At 43.9% G+C, this 21,680-nt stretch overlaps 1 protein-coding gene across 7 annotated transcripts; it reads right to left on the reverse strand.

Moving 5' to 3' along the window:
• Positions 1 to 27: 27 nt before the first annotated feature.
• LOC135506778 (oxysterol-binding protein 1-like) lies at positions 28 to 15,361 on the reverse strand. 7 transcript variants are annotated; one of them, XM_064926153.1, is made up of 18 exons: positions 15,084 to 15,361; positions 14,046 to 14,224; positions 12,030 to 12,238; positions 11,449 to 11,617; positions 11,019 to 11,130; positions 10,572 to 10,770; positions 10,294 to 10,408; positions 10,000 to 10,054; positions 9,710 to 9,880; positions 8,866 to 9,111; positions 5,697 to 5,817; positions 5,481 to 5,584; positions 4,995 to 5,275; positions 4,450 to 4,709; positions 2,621 to 2,653; positions 2,497 to 2,529; positions 2,353 to 2,391; positions 28 to 1,985 (listed from the first exon to the last, which is right to left on the reverse strand). In XM_064926153.1, exons 2-18 carry the CDS (start codon positions 14,180 to 14,182, stop codon positions 1,843 to 1,845), a joined length of 2,427 nt encoding a protein of 808 aa, XP_064782225.1. In that variant the 5' UTR covers positions 14,183 to 14,224; positions 15,084 to 15,361; the 3' UTR covers positions 28 to 1,842. The 7 variants fall into 7 exon arrangements, with proteins under 7 accessions (XP_064782225.1, XP_064782222.1, XP_064782224.1 ...); XM_064926150.1 differs by having other exon boundaries at positions 10,000 to 10,057; XM_064926152.1 differs by lacking the exon at positions 15,084 to 15,361 and adding an exon at positions 14,934 to 15,072 and having other exon boundaries at positions 10,000 to 10,057.
• Positions 15,362 to 21,680: the final 6,319 nt, after the last annotated feature.

The raw sequence follows: 21,680 nt of genomic DNA on the forward strand, positions 1-21,680 counted from the left end.
ATTAAAGGAATGACACTAAAGCAAGTGTGCACTTCTCCAGTCAGGCTTTATTACATCACCCTGTGATGCTGTTATACTCTGTGCCCTGACCAAGATCCATAAGAGAATGAATGAGCTTAAAACAATGGGGAACTACAACAAATGGAGGGAAGATGAATGGAAAGACAGTGAAAACTCAAGACTATGAACAATACAATGGACATTCAACTCAAGACAGGTCCAGTAAACTCTAGTTGTACAACACCTGACAATGGTTTTGATGCTGATATTTTTTTTACAACTATTGTGGTGTCTTCACAGCAGTAACTGGATCAAATGTATTGTACAACGTGAGTGTGTACGGGGCCAGGGAGTATGAGAAAACAAGTAATGAAACTAGTTAGTTGACTTACAATTAATGGAGGACAATCCAGTTCTAGGAGAAACAGTCATGTTCTATTTTACAGAAACAAATGGGAGTTCTCTCTGACCTTAAATACAAATCACCATACTTAGATCTAACTAATCAATATTAATAGCACTAATTATTACTTTGATATATATACACATACACACATTAGCAATGTTCTGTGTTTTTTTCCCTCTGTCTCAAAAACATTTTGTAAGTACACTTGAAAATAAAATGTGATTTCTTATTTTTGGACCTCACACTCAAGCTCACATTCTGTACTAGTGCACACACACTTCAACTAGAGTAGATTACGAGTAATCCCTATTCATTTATAGTGTACTACTTTTGACCAGGGCCTGGTCAAAAGAAGTGCCCTTTATAGGGAATAGGGTGCCATTTTGGACACAAATTACTAGGCCACTATTCCAATATGTTATGGTTGTCTGCTTCATACACTAACCCTAAAAAAAAATGATAAGGCTACGCTAGATTGTTTTGCTGTTGAAGAGGTGAAAGTCATCTTTGGGATGTAGGACCTGTTTTAAATAGTATTTTATGACGATACATCCTTCATTTAGCCGATTCCGCTGCTTCGAGAGGGATAACAGGCTCCAAGCCCAAATAGCCACAGCAGAGAAGCTAATGTGATGTCACCGGGTTCACACACACACACACACGTGGGCTCCTGCATTTGTTGCTTACCCCCTTTCTCTCAACAAAAACACCTTAAAACAGCATTTGTGAAGCTTTGAAAATCTGTCAGCCTCAAAGCAGACATAAGCACCAACCCATTGCTATTATAACACCCCTCTTCACACACACAGACATACTCTCACAAACTGTTCATGTCCATTTGCATTTAGTCCATATCCTTTGGAAGAGGAGCAAGGTAGAGTTAGTGTTTGATATTGTTAAATCGCTAGAATCTATCTGCCCCCAGTCTTTTCCACAGACTAACATAGCAAGAGATGGAGTGGGTGAGAAAGAGAGCAGCAAAGGAAGAAACAGAAGACACAGAGGTCTAGCCAGTGGCTCTAAAGGGAGATATCTAATAGTGAAGATGAAGCTTCAGGGGTGACGTTTTCCCTAGTTACAGATCTAGGATCAGCTCGGCCCCCCCAATCCTGACCTTAAACATTAGCGGGGGGAAATGCAAAACTGACCCCAGATCAGCATCTAGGGGCAACTTGACCCTACACGGAAGATGAAGGCAGGTCTTTCCCCCTGCCTGGTTGCATTGTCCTACAGGATCTCACCGCCCCTATACACACCATCCTCACAGAGAGTGATAGGGGAGAGGTAAGGGGCATTACAACCCAAAATCTATCCTGAAAGAGGGAGGGTTGGGGTTAAACAGGGTCGATACCCAGTTTGTCCCTTCTTCAATTGGGGGAAAAAGGGTGGCTTGTTCCAAATGCCTGGGTTAGTACAATTCGCTGATCGGGGGGGGCTCAATATATATCTGGGCACATGTCCCAGTTGCCGTGGTCCTTCGCCTCCCAGTAGCCCCCCTTGTAGACGTGCATGGACTCTCCCGTGATGACGTCCTCAGTCCGCTCAAACCACATCGCCTCATAGTTGTCCTGGTGGACGCCTGCCGAAAATAACAAGAGAAAAAGACAGACATTTAACCGATTGAAAAAAATCATAGGATGTTGAGGACCAGCCATGGAAGCTTTGGGAAAGGGACTTCTGCATCAAAAACAATTAAAAGGATGAGGTCAGGATGACAAGGACAACATTGCAGCAGTATGGTGGTGTCTAGCTACAATAGTTACCAGAGTTGTCATGTCTAGTGCTTACAAGACTTCACACATACGAACGCCGTAAGACTTTGGGAAGTAGTATTTCTCAACCAAGTTATACTGCAACTACTAGAGCATCTAAGAGGAAGGAGACACAAACTATAGACAAATAACAGAGAAAGGAGAGAGAGAGAGAACAACACTGGTGTTACTTGCTTTTGACCGCAGCTCCATAATGACCTTCCATGTCATCCACTGGGGGGGGGGGGGGGGCAAGATGGAAAGATATGAGGTATGATATAAAAAAAGGAGTGAGAATGAAATCAAGATGTGTGTGTGTCCCGAACGATGAATACTTGCTTTGATACTCTGAGAGGGACGGACCACGTGAGGCTGCAAAAGGGAAGACTGTCAGATGAGTATGTGAGGGTGTGGATAGAAATAGACAGTGATATAGAGAGGAAGAGAGTAGAGGGCTACTTGCTTGGAGTGTGAGGTGGAGAATCGTCGGGGTCCGCTGAAGGGGGAGAGAGGAACATGAATAATTGACAGAAAGGAAAGAAATGAAAAGTGGAAAAATATTTTTTTAAACCTACAACCTAACCAATTACATCTATTTAATATACGATGATACTTACTGGTGTGGAAAATTAAAGCTAGCCTGCTTTTACTGCGCTACAGAGCAGTTTCCTACCACAGGACATCAAAAAATAGTTTTCTTCAAACATTCCACTGTTTAATACTAGAATTCAAAATGTGCATTTCACAGCACAAGAATAAGCCGTTTCTTGGCATAGCCTGGAAATCTGGGTCGTATTCACTAGACACCTTAGGTAGAAAAACGTCCCGAAAACAGGAAAGAGACTACCTGAACTTGTCAAATAAGAAACTTGTTTAAAGTTGCAAAACATTTTGCTAGTGTGCACTAATGAACACGACCCTGGTATTGATTGACTAGCATATTTGCATCACAAGAAAGCTAGCTACCATTTGTCTACATATACACACTAAACAGAAAGTGCTAGAAGGATCACGTGTCAGAAGGAGAGGGAATAAGAGTGAAAGTGTGGAGAAAGCGAGGGAGTGCTATAAGGACAGAGCGATGGAGGGAGGAAAGTTAGTGGTACTTGCTTTCGTCCGAAGCCTGGCTCGCTTCCGTACCAATCTCCACTGCATCGGCTGAACACAGCAGAAACCAAGGATGGATGGATGAATAAAGAAAGCGGGATATGATGAGGTGATGGATCGTCAGAGGTATTAAAATACACCTACCTTGTGAAAAGTGGAACGGATTGGGTGTGTGTGTGTGTGAGAGAGAGTAAAGTGAAACAATAGGGGGAAGAGGAGGAGTACTTGCTTTTCAAAGGCGAGTCAGTGATGAAAGAGTCCTCAATGACAGCTTGGGGGACAGAGAGACAGACACGTGTGAAAGACAGACAGACAGATATATATACACACACACACACACGAGGAGAAAGGGACAGACAGGCAGACTATGAACACAGAAAGCTCTGGGACGACACTCACTTGGTCTTTCCTCAAACCTGCCTCCATCTCTGTCCTCTCTCTCTAGCTACAATAGGAAGCCAAAGAGACCAGACTCCTCGTTCAACTTAACGGGGAGTACTTCCTTACTCACAAGCACAAGAATTGGATCTTGCTCCCATCTTGGGCATGTCCCAATAATATCCTCAGCGGTACCGGAGCGCCAAGTCTAGGACCAAAAGGCTCCTCAACAGCTTCTACCCCCAAGCCATAAGACAGCTGAACAATTCATAAAATCGCCACCAGACTATTTACATTGACCCCTCCCTTTTGTACACTGCAGTGACTCGCTGTTTATCATCTACGCATAGTCATTTCACCCCTGCCTACATGTAAAAATTACCTCAACCAACCTGTACCCCTGCATACTGACTCGGTACCGGTAACCCCTGTACATAGCCTCGTTATTGTGTTACTTTTGATTATTGTTTTTTACTTTAGTCTATTTGGTAAATATTTTATTAACTCTTCTTGAACTGCGCTGTTGGTTAAGGACTTGTAAGTAAGCATTTCACGTCAAGTGAAATGCTGTTGTATTCGGCGCATGTGACAAATAAAGTTCGATTTGAAGTATGCACTTGTTAAGTACTTCAAATATTGGATTTGTGAGGCATGGGTTAGTGGGTGTCTCCACCTTGTTTCTCATACCAGTCATTTCCTTTCATATAAGTATAGGAAAGTCAACAAGTGGACACTGGGAGGAAGGAGAGATAATTGGGATGTAGCCCTTCTTGCACCTCCTTCTCTCGCCCCCTCCCTCTTCCTTACCGTCCTCCGCTACCTCCACCCCTTCTGCCCCCTCCTCGGGCAGGTTGGCTGCACGCTGGGCCTCTCTCTCCCTCTCGCGGCGGACGCTCCTCTGCTTCTCCTCCAGCCGCTGCTTCTCGGCGTTGGCCTCGTCCCACCGGCCCGCCTCCATCAGCTGCTGGTCGGGCCGTCGCCGGCTGTCGGTGGGCGCCACGCCCTCCTCGGACTCGTTCAGCGTCAGCGCCAGCGACGAGAAGTAGTACATGGTCTCCGCTCCCTCGCTGCAGATGGGAGAAAGAGAGAGGATGGGAAATGAGGGGAGAGAGAGAGAGAGAGGATGGGAAATGAGGGGAGAGAGAGGATGGGAAATGACGAGAGAGAGGATGGGAAATGACGGGAGAGAGAGAGAGAATGGAGGAGGAAGTGGAAGGGACAGAGCAATGGAAAGAGATGCCAAACAGAGGTGAGATGATTGAAAAAGCCATGTTCTTTGACACACCAAATTTCTTATTAATTTGCAGCACCTCATCAGCAAATCCCCCCCCACCCCCACACACTCTACTCACGGTAGTGGGTTCTTCTTCCAGAGCTCCTTGGCTTTGAGCGTCTGGTAGACGGTCTTCTGTTTGCCCTCGGTGCCGTTCTCTCCCTTATTGCTCTGCATCACCCTGGAGAACTCCATCTTCTCATCCCACGTCCCTGACAGCACATAGTGGGCCTTACCCTCCTTGTCGGTCACCACACCAGTCACCTTCCTGGCCACGTCTCTGGAGAAGTAGCTGTACGGGGCGAACTTGAGATGGCAGCAGTCGCCGGTCCGGTGGTTCACCACATCTATCTCTCCCGACTGAGAAAACCAGATAGCGCGAGAATGGAATTCTTTAAAAATGTGTCGTTCACCTAAATAAATCTTGAATGTTTTTTTTTGTTAATGGAATTGGTCTATAATCTCCTAACGTCCATAGTAGGTGCTGCGTGCGTCTATGCCAAAAATTGTGGCGTGATAATGTCACTATAACAGAAATAGCCATCATGTGTGAAATATTTCTTACCTGGTCGATCCACAATTTGCCCACAATGATGTTGTGTACTGTTGTAGTGACTTTCTTCCACGAGTAGTGATTGTTGCTCTTCTCAAACACACATTGGATAGAGCCTGTGGAAGACGATTACACCATAGAAAACTTGGAAAATTCAAACTATACAAAAAAACAACAACATTTGCACGACGGAGACATTTGGCTGGCAGCCCTCACACACCGCCTTACCCAGAGGCATGATGGAGAGGTATTTTCCCCTGAACTTGCTGGCGAGGGAGATCTCCTGTCGGAGGGTCCAGCCTCTCTCTGAGATGGCATGATGAGCAGCTGCAGGCGGGTGGTGACTCACCTGGATGAAGGAGGATTGGGTAGGGCAATATTACAATTGCGTCACTTAGCACAGTATTTTGCAAAGCCGGTCCTGGGGAACCACAGATTTCTTTTTAACTGTGCAGTAAAACACCTAAATCCACTAAATCAATGGCTTAATGATTAGCCAGTTTCTTGAGTGTGATATGGTTGTGCTGGGATAAAACAACATATTTAAACAATTTATCTAACTTAGTTTCATACGCGTGGGAGTAAAGAGGGCTGTTGTTTCCCACAGCTGCAACTAGGGGGTGTTTTCCCACTCAGTAATCCTCCAGAGAATTGAGTACCACAGTATGAGTCATAAAACCCAGAAATGGTTCCAATCATTTTTTGTTTTTTTCACCATAAATTTTTCAATCTGGGATTTTAGAACTACTTAATATTAAGGGTTGTGTTTCGTGTAGGCGTGACGTTTTGATAACCACACAAATCTCTTGGACACGGTAACTTCACCAATAACAAGCATAGCATTTGGGGAGTCAATTGAGGCAAATATATTGATAAAAACTCACGGCTGTCAAAACATCATGCCAAGGTAACACAGTTACTAAAATGTAAAAATAAAATAAAAAAATCTGTAAAATTCACAATGTGAAAAATTCATGGCAGAAAAACCACTGGAACCATTTCCAGGGTTTTATGGGTATTACGTGGCGGACTATTGGAACGTGATACAGCAGAAAGGAACGTGTTACAGCACCACAGGTGATGGACAGCGCTGGAACTCCTAACAGTTTATAGAAGTACCACTACCCATAGATGCCCTCTCTGTAAACGTACTGTGGGAATTGTAATGGGAAATTATTTTCCTGTATTTGATTTACTGTCGACATGGGACTGATATGTAAACTGTACATGACTGTACAGTGGGGCAAAAAAGGATTTAGTCAGCCACCAATTGTGCAAGTCCTCCCACTTAAAAAGATGAGAGGCCTGTAATTTTCATCATAGGTACACTTCAGCTATGACAGAAATAAATGAGGAAAAAAAATCCAGAAAAATCACATTGTAGGATTTTTTATGAATTTATTTGCAAATTATGGTGGAAAATAAGTATTTGGTCACCTACAAACAAGCAAGATTTCTGGCTCTCACAGACCTGCAATTTCTTCTTTAAGAGGCTCCTCTGTCCTCCACTCGTTACCTGTATTAATGGCACCTGTTTGAACTTGTTATCAGTATAAAAGACACCGGTCCACAACCTCAAACAGTCACACTCCAAACTCCACTATGGCCAAGACCAAAGAGCTGTCAAAGGACACCAGAAACAAAATTGTAGACCTGCAATAGGTAAGCAGCTTGGTTTGAAGAAATCAACTTGTGGGAGCAATTATTAGGAAATGGAAGACATACAAGACCACTGATAATCTCCCTCGATTTGGGGCTCCACGCAATATCTCACCCCGTGGGGTCAAAATTATCACAAGAACGGTGAGCAAAAATCCCAGAACCACATGGGGGGACCTAGTGAATTACCTGCAGAGAGCTGGGACCAAAGTAACAAAGCCTACCATCAGTAACACACTATGCCGCCAGGGACTAAAATCCTGCAGTGCCAGAAGTGTCCCCCTGCTTAAGCCAGTACATGTCCAGGCCCGTCTGAAGTTGGCTAGAGAGCATTTGGATGATCCAGAAGAAGATTGGGAGAATGTCATATGGTCAGATGAAACCAAAATAGAACTTTTTGGTAAAAACTCAACTCGTCGTGTTTGGAGGACAAAGAATGCTGAGTTGCATCCAAAGAACACCATACCTACTGTGAAGCATGGGGGTGGAAACATGCTTTGGGGCTGTTTTTCTGCAAAGGGACGACTGATCCGTATAAAGGAAAGAATGAATAGGGCCATGTATCGTGAGATTTTGAGTGAAAACCTCCTTCCATCAGCAAGGGCATTGAAGATAAAACGTGGCTGGGTCTTTCAGCATGACAATGATCCCAAACACACCGCCCGGGCAATGAAGGAGTGGCTTTGTAAGAAGCATTTCAAGGTCCTGGAGTGGCCTAGCCAGTCTCCAGATCTCAACCCCATAGAAAATCTTTGGAGGGAGTTGAAAGTCTGTGTTGCCCAGCAACAGCCCCAAAACATCACTGCTCTAGAGGAGATCTGCATGGAGGAATGGGCCAAAATACCAGCAACAGTGTGTGAAAACCTTGTGAAGACTTGCAGAAAACATTTGACCTCTGTCATTGCCAACAAAGGGTATATAACAATGTATTGAGAAACTTTTGTTATTGACCAAATACTTAAATTTCCACCATAATTTGCAAATAAATTCATAAAAAATCCTACATTGTGATTTTCTGGATTTTTTTTCTAATTTTGTCTGTCATAGTTGAAGTGTACCTATGATGAAAATTACAGGCTTCTCTCATCTTTTTAAGTGGGAGAACCTTGCACAATTGGTGGCTGACTAAATACTTTTTTACCCCACTGTATGTGCAGGGGGAGACGCAGACAGATGAATTCCCTTGGGGAAGGGAAAGAGGAGCCAACCATGTAACGTTTTATCTAATGAAGTTGTCGTCACTTGTTAAGTCTATAATTGTGTGTTGTAACCAAGTACTGATGTTCTACTTTTGACCTGTTAAAACTGATGGTATCAAATGTTACGGTTAATGTTTGACGCCAGGCTCGATTCGAGGACAGAGATAAAGTAACTGTGTCACTGTAGCAGCTGTTGCTGGCACTTCTTGCAAGCATCTCGGGCTGGTGTTTACAGAACATTTGATGCTGTGGGATTCATATTTAAGGGCCTTCTCTGCTTTTGTTCTGGAGGGGACTCCTCGTTACAACTTGTAATAAACCGGATTGATATGATTAGATTGTTGTGATGTCAACTTGTGGTTAATTGAATGTGTATTGGTTTTAAACACATACAACCACTGTAGATGCAAATCTTCTCTCCTACTCTCTCTCTGCCCCCTCCCGCACTTAGCCCCTCACTATTTTAATTTGTAGCCATCCCCCCCTTCTGTTTTTCCAATTCCCCTCTCTCCCAACCAGTCATTCCCCCCCACCTTTACCTGTTCACACAGTGAACGGTAGCCGCTCTCCCTCAGCCGGTCCAGTTCGTAGGTCTCCCCCAGTAGGGGGTTGAAGGGTTTCCCTGTACGGTGGACCGTAGTGGAGTAGGATGATACGGTGAAGGCAGCCACGTAGCACAGTTGCTCCAGAGAGCTCTGGCATTTAGCCGCCTTGTCCAGGAGCTCGTAGTACTCCAAGTCCTCGGATAGACGCTGCAGCATGGAGATGGGCTCGTTGAAGTTCACCTGAGATAAATGGGGAGAAAAGGGGGCGAGGACGAACGGAAACTTAGAAGTGGAAAGGGTTGAGGAAAAATGTGTGTAACTGCCAAAATAAAGGAAACACTGACAAAGTGTCTGGGACTCTATCGGAGGGATGCGACACCATTGTTCCACAATTTGGTGGAAAATGCTGCCTCAGGCACCTCTCCAGAATTTCTCAGAAATGTTCATTTGGGTAGAGATCTGGTGTCTGAGACACACACTTTAAAACCCCCTATGCTCCTTTGAGACCCCTCTTTCAAAGTCAGACCTTTTTTCTAGCCGTGGTAGCCAAAATACTTGGGAAACTGGTCATTTTTATACATGACCCTAAGCATGATGGGATGATAATTGCTTAATATATTCAGGAACCATCCTGTGTGGAAGCACCTGCTTTCAATGTACTCTATTCCTCACTTACTCAAGTACAGTGTTTCCTTTATTTTGGCACTTACCTGTAGATCCATTTCATTCCAGAAAGTTGTTCCCTCCCTTCTGCCCTTCTTCAATACAATGCACAGAGCTAAAAGCAATGGTTAGGGTGTGCTGCAAAAGTCTATAGTCACACACGTGTGTTTCTTACAGGCATGGGGATCTTGGAGAGCTCTTTGCCAATGCAGTTCTTCATGATGCTCCAGAGGTTCAGCGAATAGTTGGGCTTGTCTGGGATTTTGGTCCGCCTCTTCCTCACTGGCTCCACCTCCAGGGACTGGGGCGACTCCGGATTGGACCCCAACGACTGCTCGTCACAAAGCTGTGGGTGGCAAATGAAGAGCGCAGAACACGTACGTTTTATTTCAAGGGACATGCTATGCACTGTAAAGCAAGTAATTAAACAAATATTTCAAATTTCAAAAACAGTGACAGACTCACCGATTGGTCATCGATTCCAGTCTCAGCACTGAGACCACTGATGTTACTTCCTGACCTTCTGAGTGGAGGAGAAAGAAACAGATATAGAAAGAAAGAAGTACATTTACCAATTACAGTTTCCCTTCTAAAAGCTCAGTTTATTCCTCATAAAATGATATTTGTAGAGAGAGAGAAAGCGAGAGAGAAAAAAAAAACTAAAACATACATATACATACACATATATATTTATATATAAAACATTTTTTTAAAGAATAAAAATAATTGTTCTAAAAAAAGAGGTAGAAGCGTGCTGACCTATGATACTTGGGGTCGGCCGGTACAGTGATGAACCCTGCCGGGTCCTCCATAGCGTCAAAGAACTCGTTTTCATCATCCTCGTCGCTTGCGTCTCCCTTTGCTGAGCCCAAACCTGAAGGAGAAAATGAAATATTATGAATGACAGTGTGTTGTAGATTCACTGGTTGACTTAACTAGCAGGCTAACAGTCCGTTTGGAGTTAGGGGGGGGGGTTAAAGGTCAGGGGTCAAGGAGTTAATGTAACAGTTTGTTCGGGGTCAGAGGGGATGCCTTACTCTTGCTGTTCAGGGCAGGGTTGCTCTGGGAGAGGGGCAGTACGGTGGCCCCTCTGAAAGCCCTCTCCAGGTGGTTGTGCTGCTTGGCAAGCTGCTCCAATGTTTCCTCCAGCCTTATCCTCTGGTCCCGCTCCGAATGCAGGGCTTTCTGCCACCGTTTACTGTGGGCCTGGGCCAGCGCTAAGAAGTCTCTGCATGCCTGGGGAGAGAAATGTTAGGGAAACAGAGGAATGTCAGGGAAATCTCAAAGAAACGCTTTAAGAACATTCATACAGCACCACAAAGACTTGTAATTGTTTGTGTAACACTCAAGAAACAGGATGGCTCGTACTGTGGGCTTCAGCTAGACTGCACTATTCGACCTTCACTGTATTCTATGAACAATCGCTTCGTAAACCAGTTTCCTTTGCACACTGTAAAAACAATAACACCAACAACAACACGTACGTTGATCATAGCGTTGGAGGTGATGCGGAACAACGTGGCTCTCTCAGTCACCTGCCGGATCTTGCCATCCGTGTCGCCTCCCAGACGCACCCCCTCCAGCTCTGACAGGGACCTAGGACAGGGGCACAGCCAAGGAGAGTCAGCCAGTCCCTTCAACGCATCCCCTTCAGCCCATCCCTTTTGTATGTAGTACATGTAATTTCTTTATTCACTCAGACTACTCTGCAAACAAGAAAAATATCTGGTCCAAAATCTTAGCCCTTACCTGGTCAACCAGTTACTATGTGTTGTAAGAATAGAACACAGCAATAGCTTTTTGCATCCATTGATGTGTTCTATGGATGTGAGAAAAGTTATCTTGTTCTATTAATATTGGTGTCAACCAGTTGTTGATTGTAAGGTTTGTGAGAGTGATGGGTTGACCCCTGACCTTTGGAGGGCGGAGCCGTGCTTGGCGATGAGGTCGTTGCAGGTGCTCAGGTCTTCCACCTTGCTGCCCAGCGTGCGCAGTGTGGACTGTACCTCTGAGTTAGAGTTACGTGCCCCTCCACCCTGTCCCGAGGTTGGGGGTGACGTCGGACACTCATCACCAGAGTCATCTGGAGAAGAAGAGGCGAAAGAGAAGAATCTCAAATATATTTTGATTTGTTTAACACTTTTTTGGTTACTACATGATCACGTGTTATCTACAATGTAGAAAACAGTAAAAAAAGAAAGAAAGAACAACCCTGGAATGAGTAGGTGTCCAAACTTGACTGGTACTGTATATGAAGTAAAAAATATATACATTCTGTCAGAATGATAGCCCCACCCCCTCACTAATTGGGGGTTATACAGTAAACTGTAATTCTTGAGAATTAAAACATGTTCTCTCTCTCTCTCTCAAAGGAGCACATGCAGTATACACTCCACTCAGACACCCTCCTTCCCTTACCCTCTCTCTGTACCCATTAAAGACTGTTCTACACAGACAAATCCCTTCCTCTCCCGCCTCATTTTTCCCTCCCTCACCAGACTCGGCCTGATTACGGACAGCCTTGGCCTTGGCCAGCTCCAGGGCGGTGATCCAGCGCTGCCGCTCCACCTCAGAGCTGGCCTTCAGGTGGTAGGTCTGTGCCCCGCCGTTGGAGATAACAAAGTTGCACGAGTCCTCCACCGCGATGTTGGCCGTGGCCAGGTTGATGGTGCCCCGGCACGTGTGGCCCATCTCCGCCTGGGTCCTGGGGAGAAACAGAGCGAGAAAGTGGAGTGGATTAAACTAGGGTCAACTTCTGAAAAAGTCAACTCGGTAACCAGCTCCAACTCCTGCTTGTACGGCTGGTCCGAAAACAACTTCTAGCCCCCTAACCTGGTTCGCTTCAGTGTTTACTCATCTGAAGGAACCATATAGGAAGCAATATGGCAGAAGCCTCTCTAAGCCTACTGGAAGCCAAGATAAAAGACATCACTTTAACTATGCCTACCTGGTTTCTTTTGTTCTGCAAACTCCAGAAAGAGGGAAAGAGGCTAGAGAATATGTTCAGACTTGAGGTAGCTTTAGGCTAGTTGGAGCAAGATTGAGTAACCTAATTTTGGACAACAATGTTCTCTCATCCACATTAATGTTTTATTGTACATTACATTTAGTAAATGTCTCTAATTACAGCCAGTTTAACCAGGAACCATTGTGATCACACAAGCAAAGAGGAGGGTGGACCCAATACTCAGAAGCGTGGCAATAAAAACCAGCTGACTGATAGGCAACAATAGCCAATAGTCCACACTGGTCTAACTAATTTGTTCATATGGAACAAAGGAATCTGTCTAATACAGTTACGCTATCTCAGAGGCAATATAGCCTAGTGTTGAAAAAACATTTCCTATTGCACCATTTCTGGTTTCGCAATTTTGCATGATTGCAAAAACCTATGTACAAATGTCTCGCTAAATGCACTCTTGGCAAGTTCTTCGAGAGAAAACAACCTTACTTGGAAAAAGACTCAGAGATAGGAACATGAAAAGTGTGTGAATTGTTGGGACGTGCTTATCACCTGACTAAATTGTTAGGCAAACAGTACTGTTAACACAACACACACACACACACACAGCAAGCTTGGAGTGGGAGGTGAATGGTACACAGCTACATCACTAAACAAACACAACTCATATTACACAGCCCAGTGAAGACACGATGACTCCCCCACAGGGCTGAAAACACAATAAGTATTCAGACACACCCCTTTGTTGCAAGCAGAACAGAGAGGAGTCATGCAATATTGTGACACCGTTAAATGGCAAAGAGTTACACAGGGAATCCATAATGACCTCTAGCTTCAATTTCTTTATGATACCGTGCTCCATAGTCAAAACTCATGATAGGCATATAAAGGAGAGCAAGTTGTATTCATCTTGTAGGGCAGGGGAAATGGGAACGACACTAGCTAACAAACTAGCTAGCACAGTTTCCTTCACTCCCACCTGCCAAACACTTGCCCTTGCCGTTGTTAACAAATTTGCTGGAAAGCAGTGCCCAACAGGCAGGGGTAAAATACCCTGTCTGCTGGTGTGCTAGCTAGCTACTTATCCCGCATGCTGTGCACCGGAGTCCTAGCTAGCTAACTAACCAGCTAGCTAGAACACAGTGTCCTCCACTCCCGCTTGCCGAACACCGGCCCTCCCCTGCAGGAAAACAGTGCCCGACAGGCAGGGGCGAAGGAAAACGTCTACCATTGTCCTAGCTAGCTACTGACATTGTTGCCCCCGCCTCTTCTTGTGTGGGGCTTATCAGTGTTTGGCATCCAACGTTATGGTGCATTACCGCCAACTACTGTACAGGAGCACCCTGCCTCCCGCCTATGTACCAGAGTCCTAGCTTAATAATGGACCATTAGAAGTATAAAGAGAGGTTCCGGCAGATGCAGGAATGCCCACAAGCAGGAACGCCCTGAATTGCGGGCAGCAAAGATTTCTGGTAACTGTTAGTCTCATCTGTTACAGCAGGTGCAAAGAGGTACTATGTCATGCAACCCCATCTCGCTCCATTCTTACCTGTAGTAGGATAGTAAACCGTTGCTCAAGACGAACCATCGTCGCTGGTAGCCCTTGATGTAATTTGTCCATTTGAATAGCCATCCTTTGTATGTGTCTCCAGCCGGAGTCGGGGTGGGTGCCTTGGGCTCCGACATTATGACAGCCTAAGCCTTCACAGTGGGCTATTAGATTGGGGCCTAGGGACATGAAAAGCAGTAAGACAACCTGAAAATGGCAGTGGAAAATCTACAGGACAATTTACCAGCTAACTAATCCATACACACTTGGGATACATAGAGGTCTAGTAGTAGACCACGTAAAATGTCAGAACAGTTTCTACAATCAGCATAACCCAAAGGCCGGTAGACGGCGATATTGAGTCGTTTCGACATCGCCATCTACCGGCCTTTGGGCTCCAATCAGCAGTCAACACCCGATTCCCCATCAGTGACACGAGCCTATCTGTCAAATACCTCGCTTTGGTTAACAGTTTATATTGTGTAAATTGATATAGTAAGTGATATCAGCAACTTAGCTAAAGCTGGATAAGTTGTTGGAGATCAACTGCTGCTAGTGATGTTAATTAACAATACTTAGCTCGCTAGCTAGCCTACAAAACTCGGGCTAGATAGGCTAAACAGGTAGTTAAGCTAGTTATAGTAGCTAGCTAACGTTAACGGCATAACCAGTCTTGTCGAGGGCAAGAAGATAACAGCAATCACGTTACTATCCAAACGTCGGCATAAAGCTAGAGGGATACGAGCTAACGTTACTACTACACAATTTGCAATGACTGTACACTTTACACATTTAGCATCGTCAGTGCAAAATCAACACAAACTCGCTAGCGGCCTAACAACACAGCACAGCCTGGCGCTGAAGTGCAGCATCACACACCGGACTCACGACAATGACAGGCGGATCCACATCGACGCTAGCGACCGTCGACCGAGAGTCGATGCCTTGAGCAGCTAATCATCTCAAGTTTTGCAATAAAAATACACGTATATTATGCTCGTATAGATAGCTAATCAATGATCCACAGAACCAACCAACCTTTATCAGTATGTCGAGGAAAAACTGACGCAATTTCCTTGGGCTTGACAACTTCAACATCCGACTATCAGACTGGACATTTATTTTTGCATTAAAAAAATGAAAGTAACATGACAAACGTAGCTATCAAGCTACAACCTTTCCCAATCAAAGTTGTCTTCCCCTTAGCATTAAATGTCACGAACACAATTGATTTCAGTTTGTTTACTTTTTTCTTTTCTTTTTTTTTTACAAATATGTCTACCTTCCTTGTATCGATGGGCAAGTTCGTTTTACGTGGGCGGGGTGTGCACATTGTAGACCATTCCATTGGTCTATAATGAAATATCCACTCAACCGGGCACCGGTCCGTGCAAAACGAACGAGCCCACTCACTGGTACCACCTGTGTGTGCCGCCAGAGACGAAAAAGTGATTTCGCTTCAAAATGTAAAAACATAAATAAGAGTCCTCGTTAGAAACCTTTGTCAAGGAAAATACATTTCTCAACGCCGGTGGAACCTTCATATACAGCCATTGGGTGGAGCACTGTGGGTGGGGGTGTATTCCTTACGGAAACAATTTTACGGATTGCCATAACCCCAATCCGGATATTTTATTGGTGATGAAAAACATCTCACCCTGTATCTTGACCTGTCACACTTGTCTGTGCCATGGGTCCACAGTCTGTTAGCAGCGCCAGCTTCAGTTGACCCCGGAGTGTCCTGTTCTAGTTCTAGGCCCTACTGTATGTCTCATGCCCAGTTAGGCATCAAGTCTCCAGCAGTTTGTGGCCTTAGGTAGTAGCTGGCTATGAGTCCCCTGACTTGTCAGGCCCTAGGCCTCCTGTCCTGCTAGGGTCTCAACCACCTGACTTGGGGTACCCACCATTCCCTAAACCGGTGGGCCTGCTGTCCACCACCTGCCCTGGATGCCCCTCACACCAGGGAAGCCACACAACCTCACCTCAGGGACCCAGCTTTCTTCATGCTCTGGATCCCTTATAGACCTTGTTCAGAGCAGAGATCACCTAAATCTGCTCTACCCTGGGAGCCATCTCCAGCTGGTAAGGTACTGTGTTAGTTGGATTCTGCTGGAGCCATGCCAACTCTTGCACTAGGAGCCAAACCTCCCCCTTCCTCCCAGCTCAACACCTCATGAGTAAATGTCAGTTGGCCGAGCATTCAGAGGTCAAGACATCAGGTCCGGGAGAGAGAGAGCGAGGTGGGGGAGGGGTGGCAGGGTCGAAACAACAGGTCAGGGACAAGGTAGCACGTCCAGTGAAAACAGGACACCGCTTACCAGCTGCCACTCAAGAATTATGTCCAGACGCACCTTGACTGGTCCCTTTGTTGCTCTGCCTACATGCTCTGCCATTGCCTGCACCTTTGGTTATAGCCCTTTTATTGTTAAGACATCCATGGAAGGGCAGAGAGGCTGAACAACAAAGGGTGTAAACACATAAATAAGAGTCCTCGTTAGAAACCTTTGTCAATGAAAATACTCGTCCATTTCTCAATTGTTGCACACCAGCAGAAGCAGAAAATATTTTGGGTATCTCAGATTGTTCTGGCAATTCTCACATAGAAACTTCATTGAGAGAAAGGATGTTTGACAGGCATTATACATTTGTATCACCATTTGTTTTTTTTTTGTTTTTTTTAATCATGATGAAGTGGGTGGGGTTATATCCTTCCTGTTTGGCCCTGTCCGGGGGTGTCCTCAGATGGGGCCACAGTGTCTCCTGACCCCTCCTGTCTCAGCCTCCAGTATTTATGCTGCAGTAGTTTATGTGTCGGGGGGCTAGGGTCAGTTTGTTAAATCTGGAGTACTTCTCCTGTCCTATTCGGTGTCCTGTGTGAATCTAAGTGTGCGTTCTCTAATTCTCTCCTTCTCTCTTTCTTTCTCTCACTCGGAGGACCTGAGCCTTAGGACCATGCCCCAGGACTACCTGACATGATGACTCCTTGCTGTCCCCAGTCCACCTGACCGTGCTGCTGCTCCAGTTTCAACTGTTCTGCCTTATTATTATTCGACCATGCTGGTCATTTATGAACATTTGAACATCTTGGCCATGTTCTGTTATAATCTCCACCCGGCACAGCCAGAAGAGGACTGGCCACCCCACATAGCCTGGTTCCTCTCTAGGTTTCTTCCTAGGTTTTGGCCTTTCTAGGGAGTTTTTCCTAGCCACCGTGCTTCTACACCTGCATTGCTTGCTGTTTCGGGTTTTAGGCTGGTTTTCTGTACAGCACTTTGAGATATCAGCTGATGTACGAAGGGCTATATAAATAAATTTGATTTGATGAAAGTATAAATTTTTGGGCTATTTGTAGACCAATACAATATAAAAGGAATGTGAAAATCTGTATTTCAGAATCTGTACATATTCCATATGTTAGAGCACACTATAAGGAGTATAATGATGACACCAAGATGTTGTCTGTATCACGTACGGTTCACGGATCATAAGGTCTTACAGGGGGCATGTACACTGTAGGTCTAAAACGGGCCTAAAATTCCCCCCCCTTTTTTCAAGTTTCTATATGAGAATTGTCAGAAATATCTGATACACAAAATATTTCCTGCTACCGCTGGCATTTTATTGCCCCAAAAGGATGAGGGTGAAGTCCACCTTTAGTTAGTGTGTGTTTTTGTTGTGTTGAGAAGAGGACCACTCTGTCAGAGACAACTCTCCATAAAGGTACAAAGACAGAAATGTGTGTATCCTCTTCCTCTTGGACCAGAAAAATATACACGTTTTGCTGTATGAGCATTTCAACTCCTACTTTTTGACAAGCAAACTCACTCTCTCATTCTCGCTCTCCCTCTTTTCACCTTTTCCTCATTTCCTTCCCTCCTTTCCAGGGTTAATCATAACTCTGGAGACACTGAACTAAATGGGATACCTCCAGTCAACTGGCTTCTGTAGACCCTGGCCCAGACACGGCCTTCATCTCCTTCACTTGTTCTCCCACAACTACTGTGAACAAAAATATAAATGCAACATGTAAAGTGTTGGTCCCATGTTTCATGAGCTGAAATAAAACAACACAGAAATGTTCCAATATGCACAAAAAGCTTATTGCTCAAAAATGATGTGCACAAATTTGTTAACATCCCTGTTAGTGAGCATTTCTCACTTGCCAAGATAATCAATCCATCTGACAGGTGTGGCATATCAAGAAGCTGACGAAACAGCATGATCATTACACAGGTGCACCTTGTGCTGGGGACAACAGAAGTGGTGACAGTGCGGTTATGGTATGGACAGGCATAAAGTACGGACAACGAACACAATTGCATTTTATCGATGGAAATTTGAATGCACAGCGATACCTTGACGAGATCCTGTCGTGCCACTCATCCGCCGCCATCATCTTATGTTTCAGCATAATAATGCATGGCCCCATGTCACAAAGATCTATACATAATTCCTGGAAGCTGAAAATATCCCAGTTCTTCCAGGGCCTGCATAATCACCAGACATTTCGCCATTTGAGCATGTTTGGGATGCTCTGGATAGACATGTAGGCAGCATGTTCCGAATCCCGCCAATATACAGCAACTTCACACAGCCATGGAAGAGGAGTGGGACAACATTTCAAAAGCCACAATCAACAGCCTGATCAACTCTATGCGAAAGAGATGTGTCGCTCTGCATGAGGCAAATGGTGGTCTCACCAGAAACATTATTTTTAAGGTGTCTGTGACCAATTCCCAGTCATGTGAAATTCATAGATTAGTGTCTCATTTATTTATTTCAATTGACTAATTTCCTTCTATGAACTGTAACTCAGTAAAATCTTTGAAATTGTTGCGCGTTGCATTTATATTTTTCTTCAGTATACATCAAATTCACTGAAAACTGTGAAATGGTGACGCCGCAAAACCTCAAAATTTGTTTGGCTTCCACCGCTTCTTCAATAACATAGAGGACAGTGATGTCTAAGGTTGCTAACTGCTCCCAAACCAGGATTTACCGTACTAAGAGGTGGGCAGTTTGAATGAACTAGGGTCTGAGAACCACAGACATTATTTTTTGTTACATTTTTTGTTTAAAAAATGTGTTAACTATAATTGTTTTTAAATTGTGTGTGTGAGACATACTGTCAGGTTTATGGTCTGTGTGTGTCGCTTCAAGAGAGAGTGCTTAGCTTCAGAGCTTGAGATTCACTGTAGGGCTGCTATTGAACTCAACCTGAGAATACTTCATTCTTTATTTTCAGAAACATTTTCAGTGTAAACAAGAACACAGACCCTGGCCTCCTGTCTGGCAAAGACCCCCTCCACAGCTGTCAGAAAGGAGTTCATCTTGGGACTTCACGGGAACATTAATCAAAGCAGATATACCTCTTGAGAAGAGGCCCAAGTTCTACACATTTCTGAAGAAACACTGCAAGCAGAGAGGTTCTATCCCAGCGCCATCCCATCTGCGCACAGAGTACCTTCCAGAGCTCCATCCACAATATCCAGCCCAAGTGGTAGGGGCAAGAAAGGACAATAAGGACTATGTCCATGCCATCCCTGCTCTGAGCCAGGTATCTGCAAAGGAGTGGCACAGACACATGGGTATCGACAAGGCAGACGCTATGGAAGTGAGTGCAGTGGGCAGCAAGGCAGGACAGGATGCTCGCCTTAGATCACATTGTTCCTCCCCACTACCTCAGTGCATGTAAGTGAGACTTCTCTTAAATTATCAGATGCTACTTAGTCAGCGTAGAAGGAGCCTCACATATAATCTTTTAAAGATGTTGATGGCAAAGGACAAAGCATTGAGCACTAAAAAGCATGTCAGTCACACACCTACCAACTCTCCCAGTTTTTCTGTGTTTTGGTTTGAAGCAATTTGATAATAGTTATATGGTGAATGGAATGACGAGACAAAATTGTTAATCTAATATATTTGGTGTTTATTGATGGATTCATCAATGTATTATTTTTATTTATGTACCTTTGCACTTTGTTGATGACGCTCTATTTCTTATCATATTTCTTATATTTTTCCATAAGGAAACGTTTACAATAAAAGGATCATATAAAGATTGTGTCTGTGTCAAGGTTATTTTTAATTGAGCTTTAGTAGAAGGATATCCACAGGTTCATGGTCCTCTAATACACAAACTTAAGCATTTATTTACATCAAATCATGTTCCCAATGTTATTAAATAATGTTAGTACTTTCTCCCCAGGCCAAGGTCATAAAACAGGCATCGGTACACTTAATTTCTTTTGAACCTAATATCTGATGTTCAAATTCAAAATCTTGAACTTATTTTTTTCTTCTTAAAAATGGTTAATGTTGTGAGAAATTTTGATAAAGGGTCTTGTTTTCAGATCTTTCACTTCCTGCCACAGTTAATGTTTTTTTTTTGTCTTTCCCCAACCATTTCACCTGCAACAGTTGTGTGTGTTTGTGAATTCAGGATTGGGTACTAATGGCAAAGTTAATGGAGTACAACTGTTCTGATGGGAGGGAAGCAGCTGTCATTTGTCTGTTATGGTTTATGCTCTTAAAAAATACATATATTAGATCAGCATCTGGGGATAATTTAATCCTACTCCATACAACCCTCAGCTGCAGAGATAATGCTACTCCACAGCACCATGAGGCGACAAATTAACAGTGATACGTTTTGTGGTTATTTCAAGTGAATAGAGATACAGTGGATTGCTTGCAGATTCCATCTCTAGACTCTGAGGTCTCGAGTTTCCATCATTGTTATTAAAGGCCTAGTGCGGTCAAAACTGTGATTTACCTGTGTTGTATATATCGCCACACTATGAGGTTGGAATAATAAATTAAAATAGTGATATTGCCCTTTTAGTGTAAAAGCGGTTTGAAAACATCGGCTGAAATTTCAGCCTGACATCACTAGTTAATAGACCAATAAGAAAGATATCTCTAAACCTTTCTGCTAACAGTTTGTTTTCAGTTTTCCCCTCCCCACTCAGATCACCCCAACACAGTCTTAGCAAAAATTCTTGCCTGAGAAATTGGTCTTTGCTAAGCTATTTTTGTTTATCTTTGACCATTTTAAATGAAAACAACAAGAGTAAGGTACTTAATTGTTACGCAGAAATGATTTGATATTGAGATCAAAACGGCTACATTGGGCCTTTAAATCTCGACTCGAGAACATAATAGAACAGTGGTCCTAAAGTCATTCCTGGGGGACCCATAATGAGTGCACATTTTTGTTTTATTGGAGCACTATTATACATGTTCATAATAAAATGCTTTATTAGTTCATTAGTAGTTAAAAAAAAGTTCTCTCAATCACCTTAAGAGACCGGGAAACTCCTGTTTCGAACAACGTGAAAACATCCACACCATACTTTGAACAACAGCCTGTACTGTTTGATCATTATTCAAATAAAAGCAAACATGATTTACATAGAACATTTTACAAAATTAAATGGAATCACATTATCAATGTATTTGAAACCTACAAGATGAATGACCCAGAGCTGCTTTGCTTTCTTAACAGTCTTGTCCATATCCTGCTTCTTATTCTCATCTCCTGACAGAAGATCTTGGTGTTTTAATTGTCTTTCTTCTTTCCACTATCTTCCTGTTTTCTTTCTTTGTGGATGAACAGCATATGCCTGTTGAGGT

This window comes from Oncorhynchus masou, chromosome 20, assembly GCF_036934945.1.
Source record: "Oncorhynchus masou masou isolate Uvic2021 chromosome 20, UVic_Omas_1.1, whole genome shotgun sequence".
Classification (NCBI taxonomy): Eukaryota; Metazoa; Chordata; class Actinopteri; order Salmoniformes; family Salmonidae; genus Oncorhynchus; species Oncorhynchus masou.

What these genes read in the sequence shown, in the direction of transcription:
- LOC135506778 (XM_064926150.1), bottom strand. Translation starts at nt 14,182, where the DNA reads ATGTCGGAGCCCAAGGCACCCACCCCGACTCCGGCTGGAGACACATAC. An exon ending in CCTCTCCATCATGCCTCTGG is followed by an intron (nt 5,585 to 5,696) that starts GTAAGGCGGTGT and finishes CGTCTTCCACAG; the next exon opens with GCTCTATCCAATGTGTGTTT. An exon ending in GTCCCTCTCAGAGTATCAAA is followed by an intron (nt 2,392 to 2,496) that starts GCAAGTATTCAT and finishes CCCCCCCCCCAG; the next exon opens with TGGATGACATGGAAGGTCAT.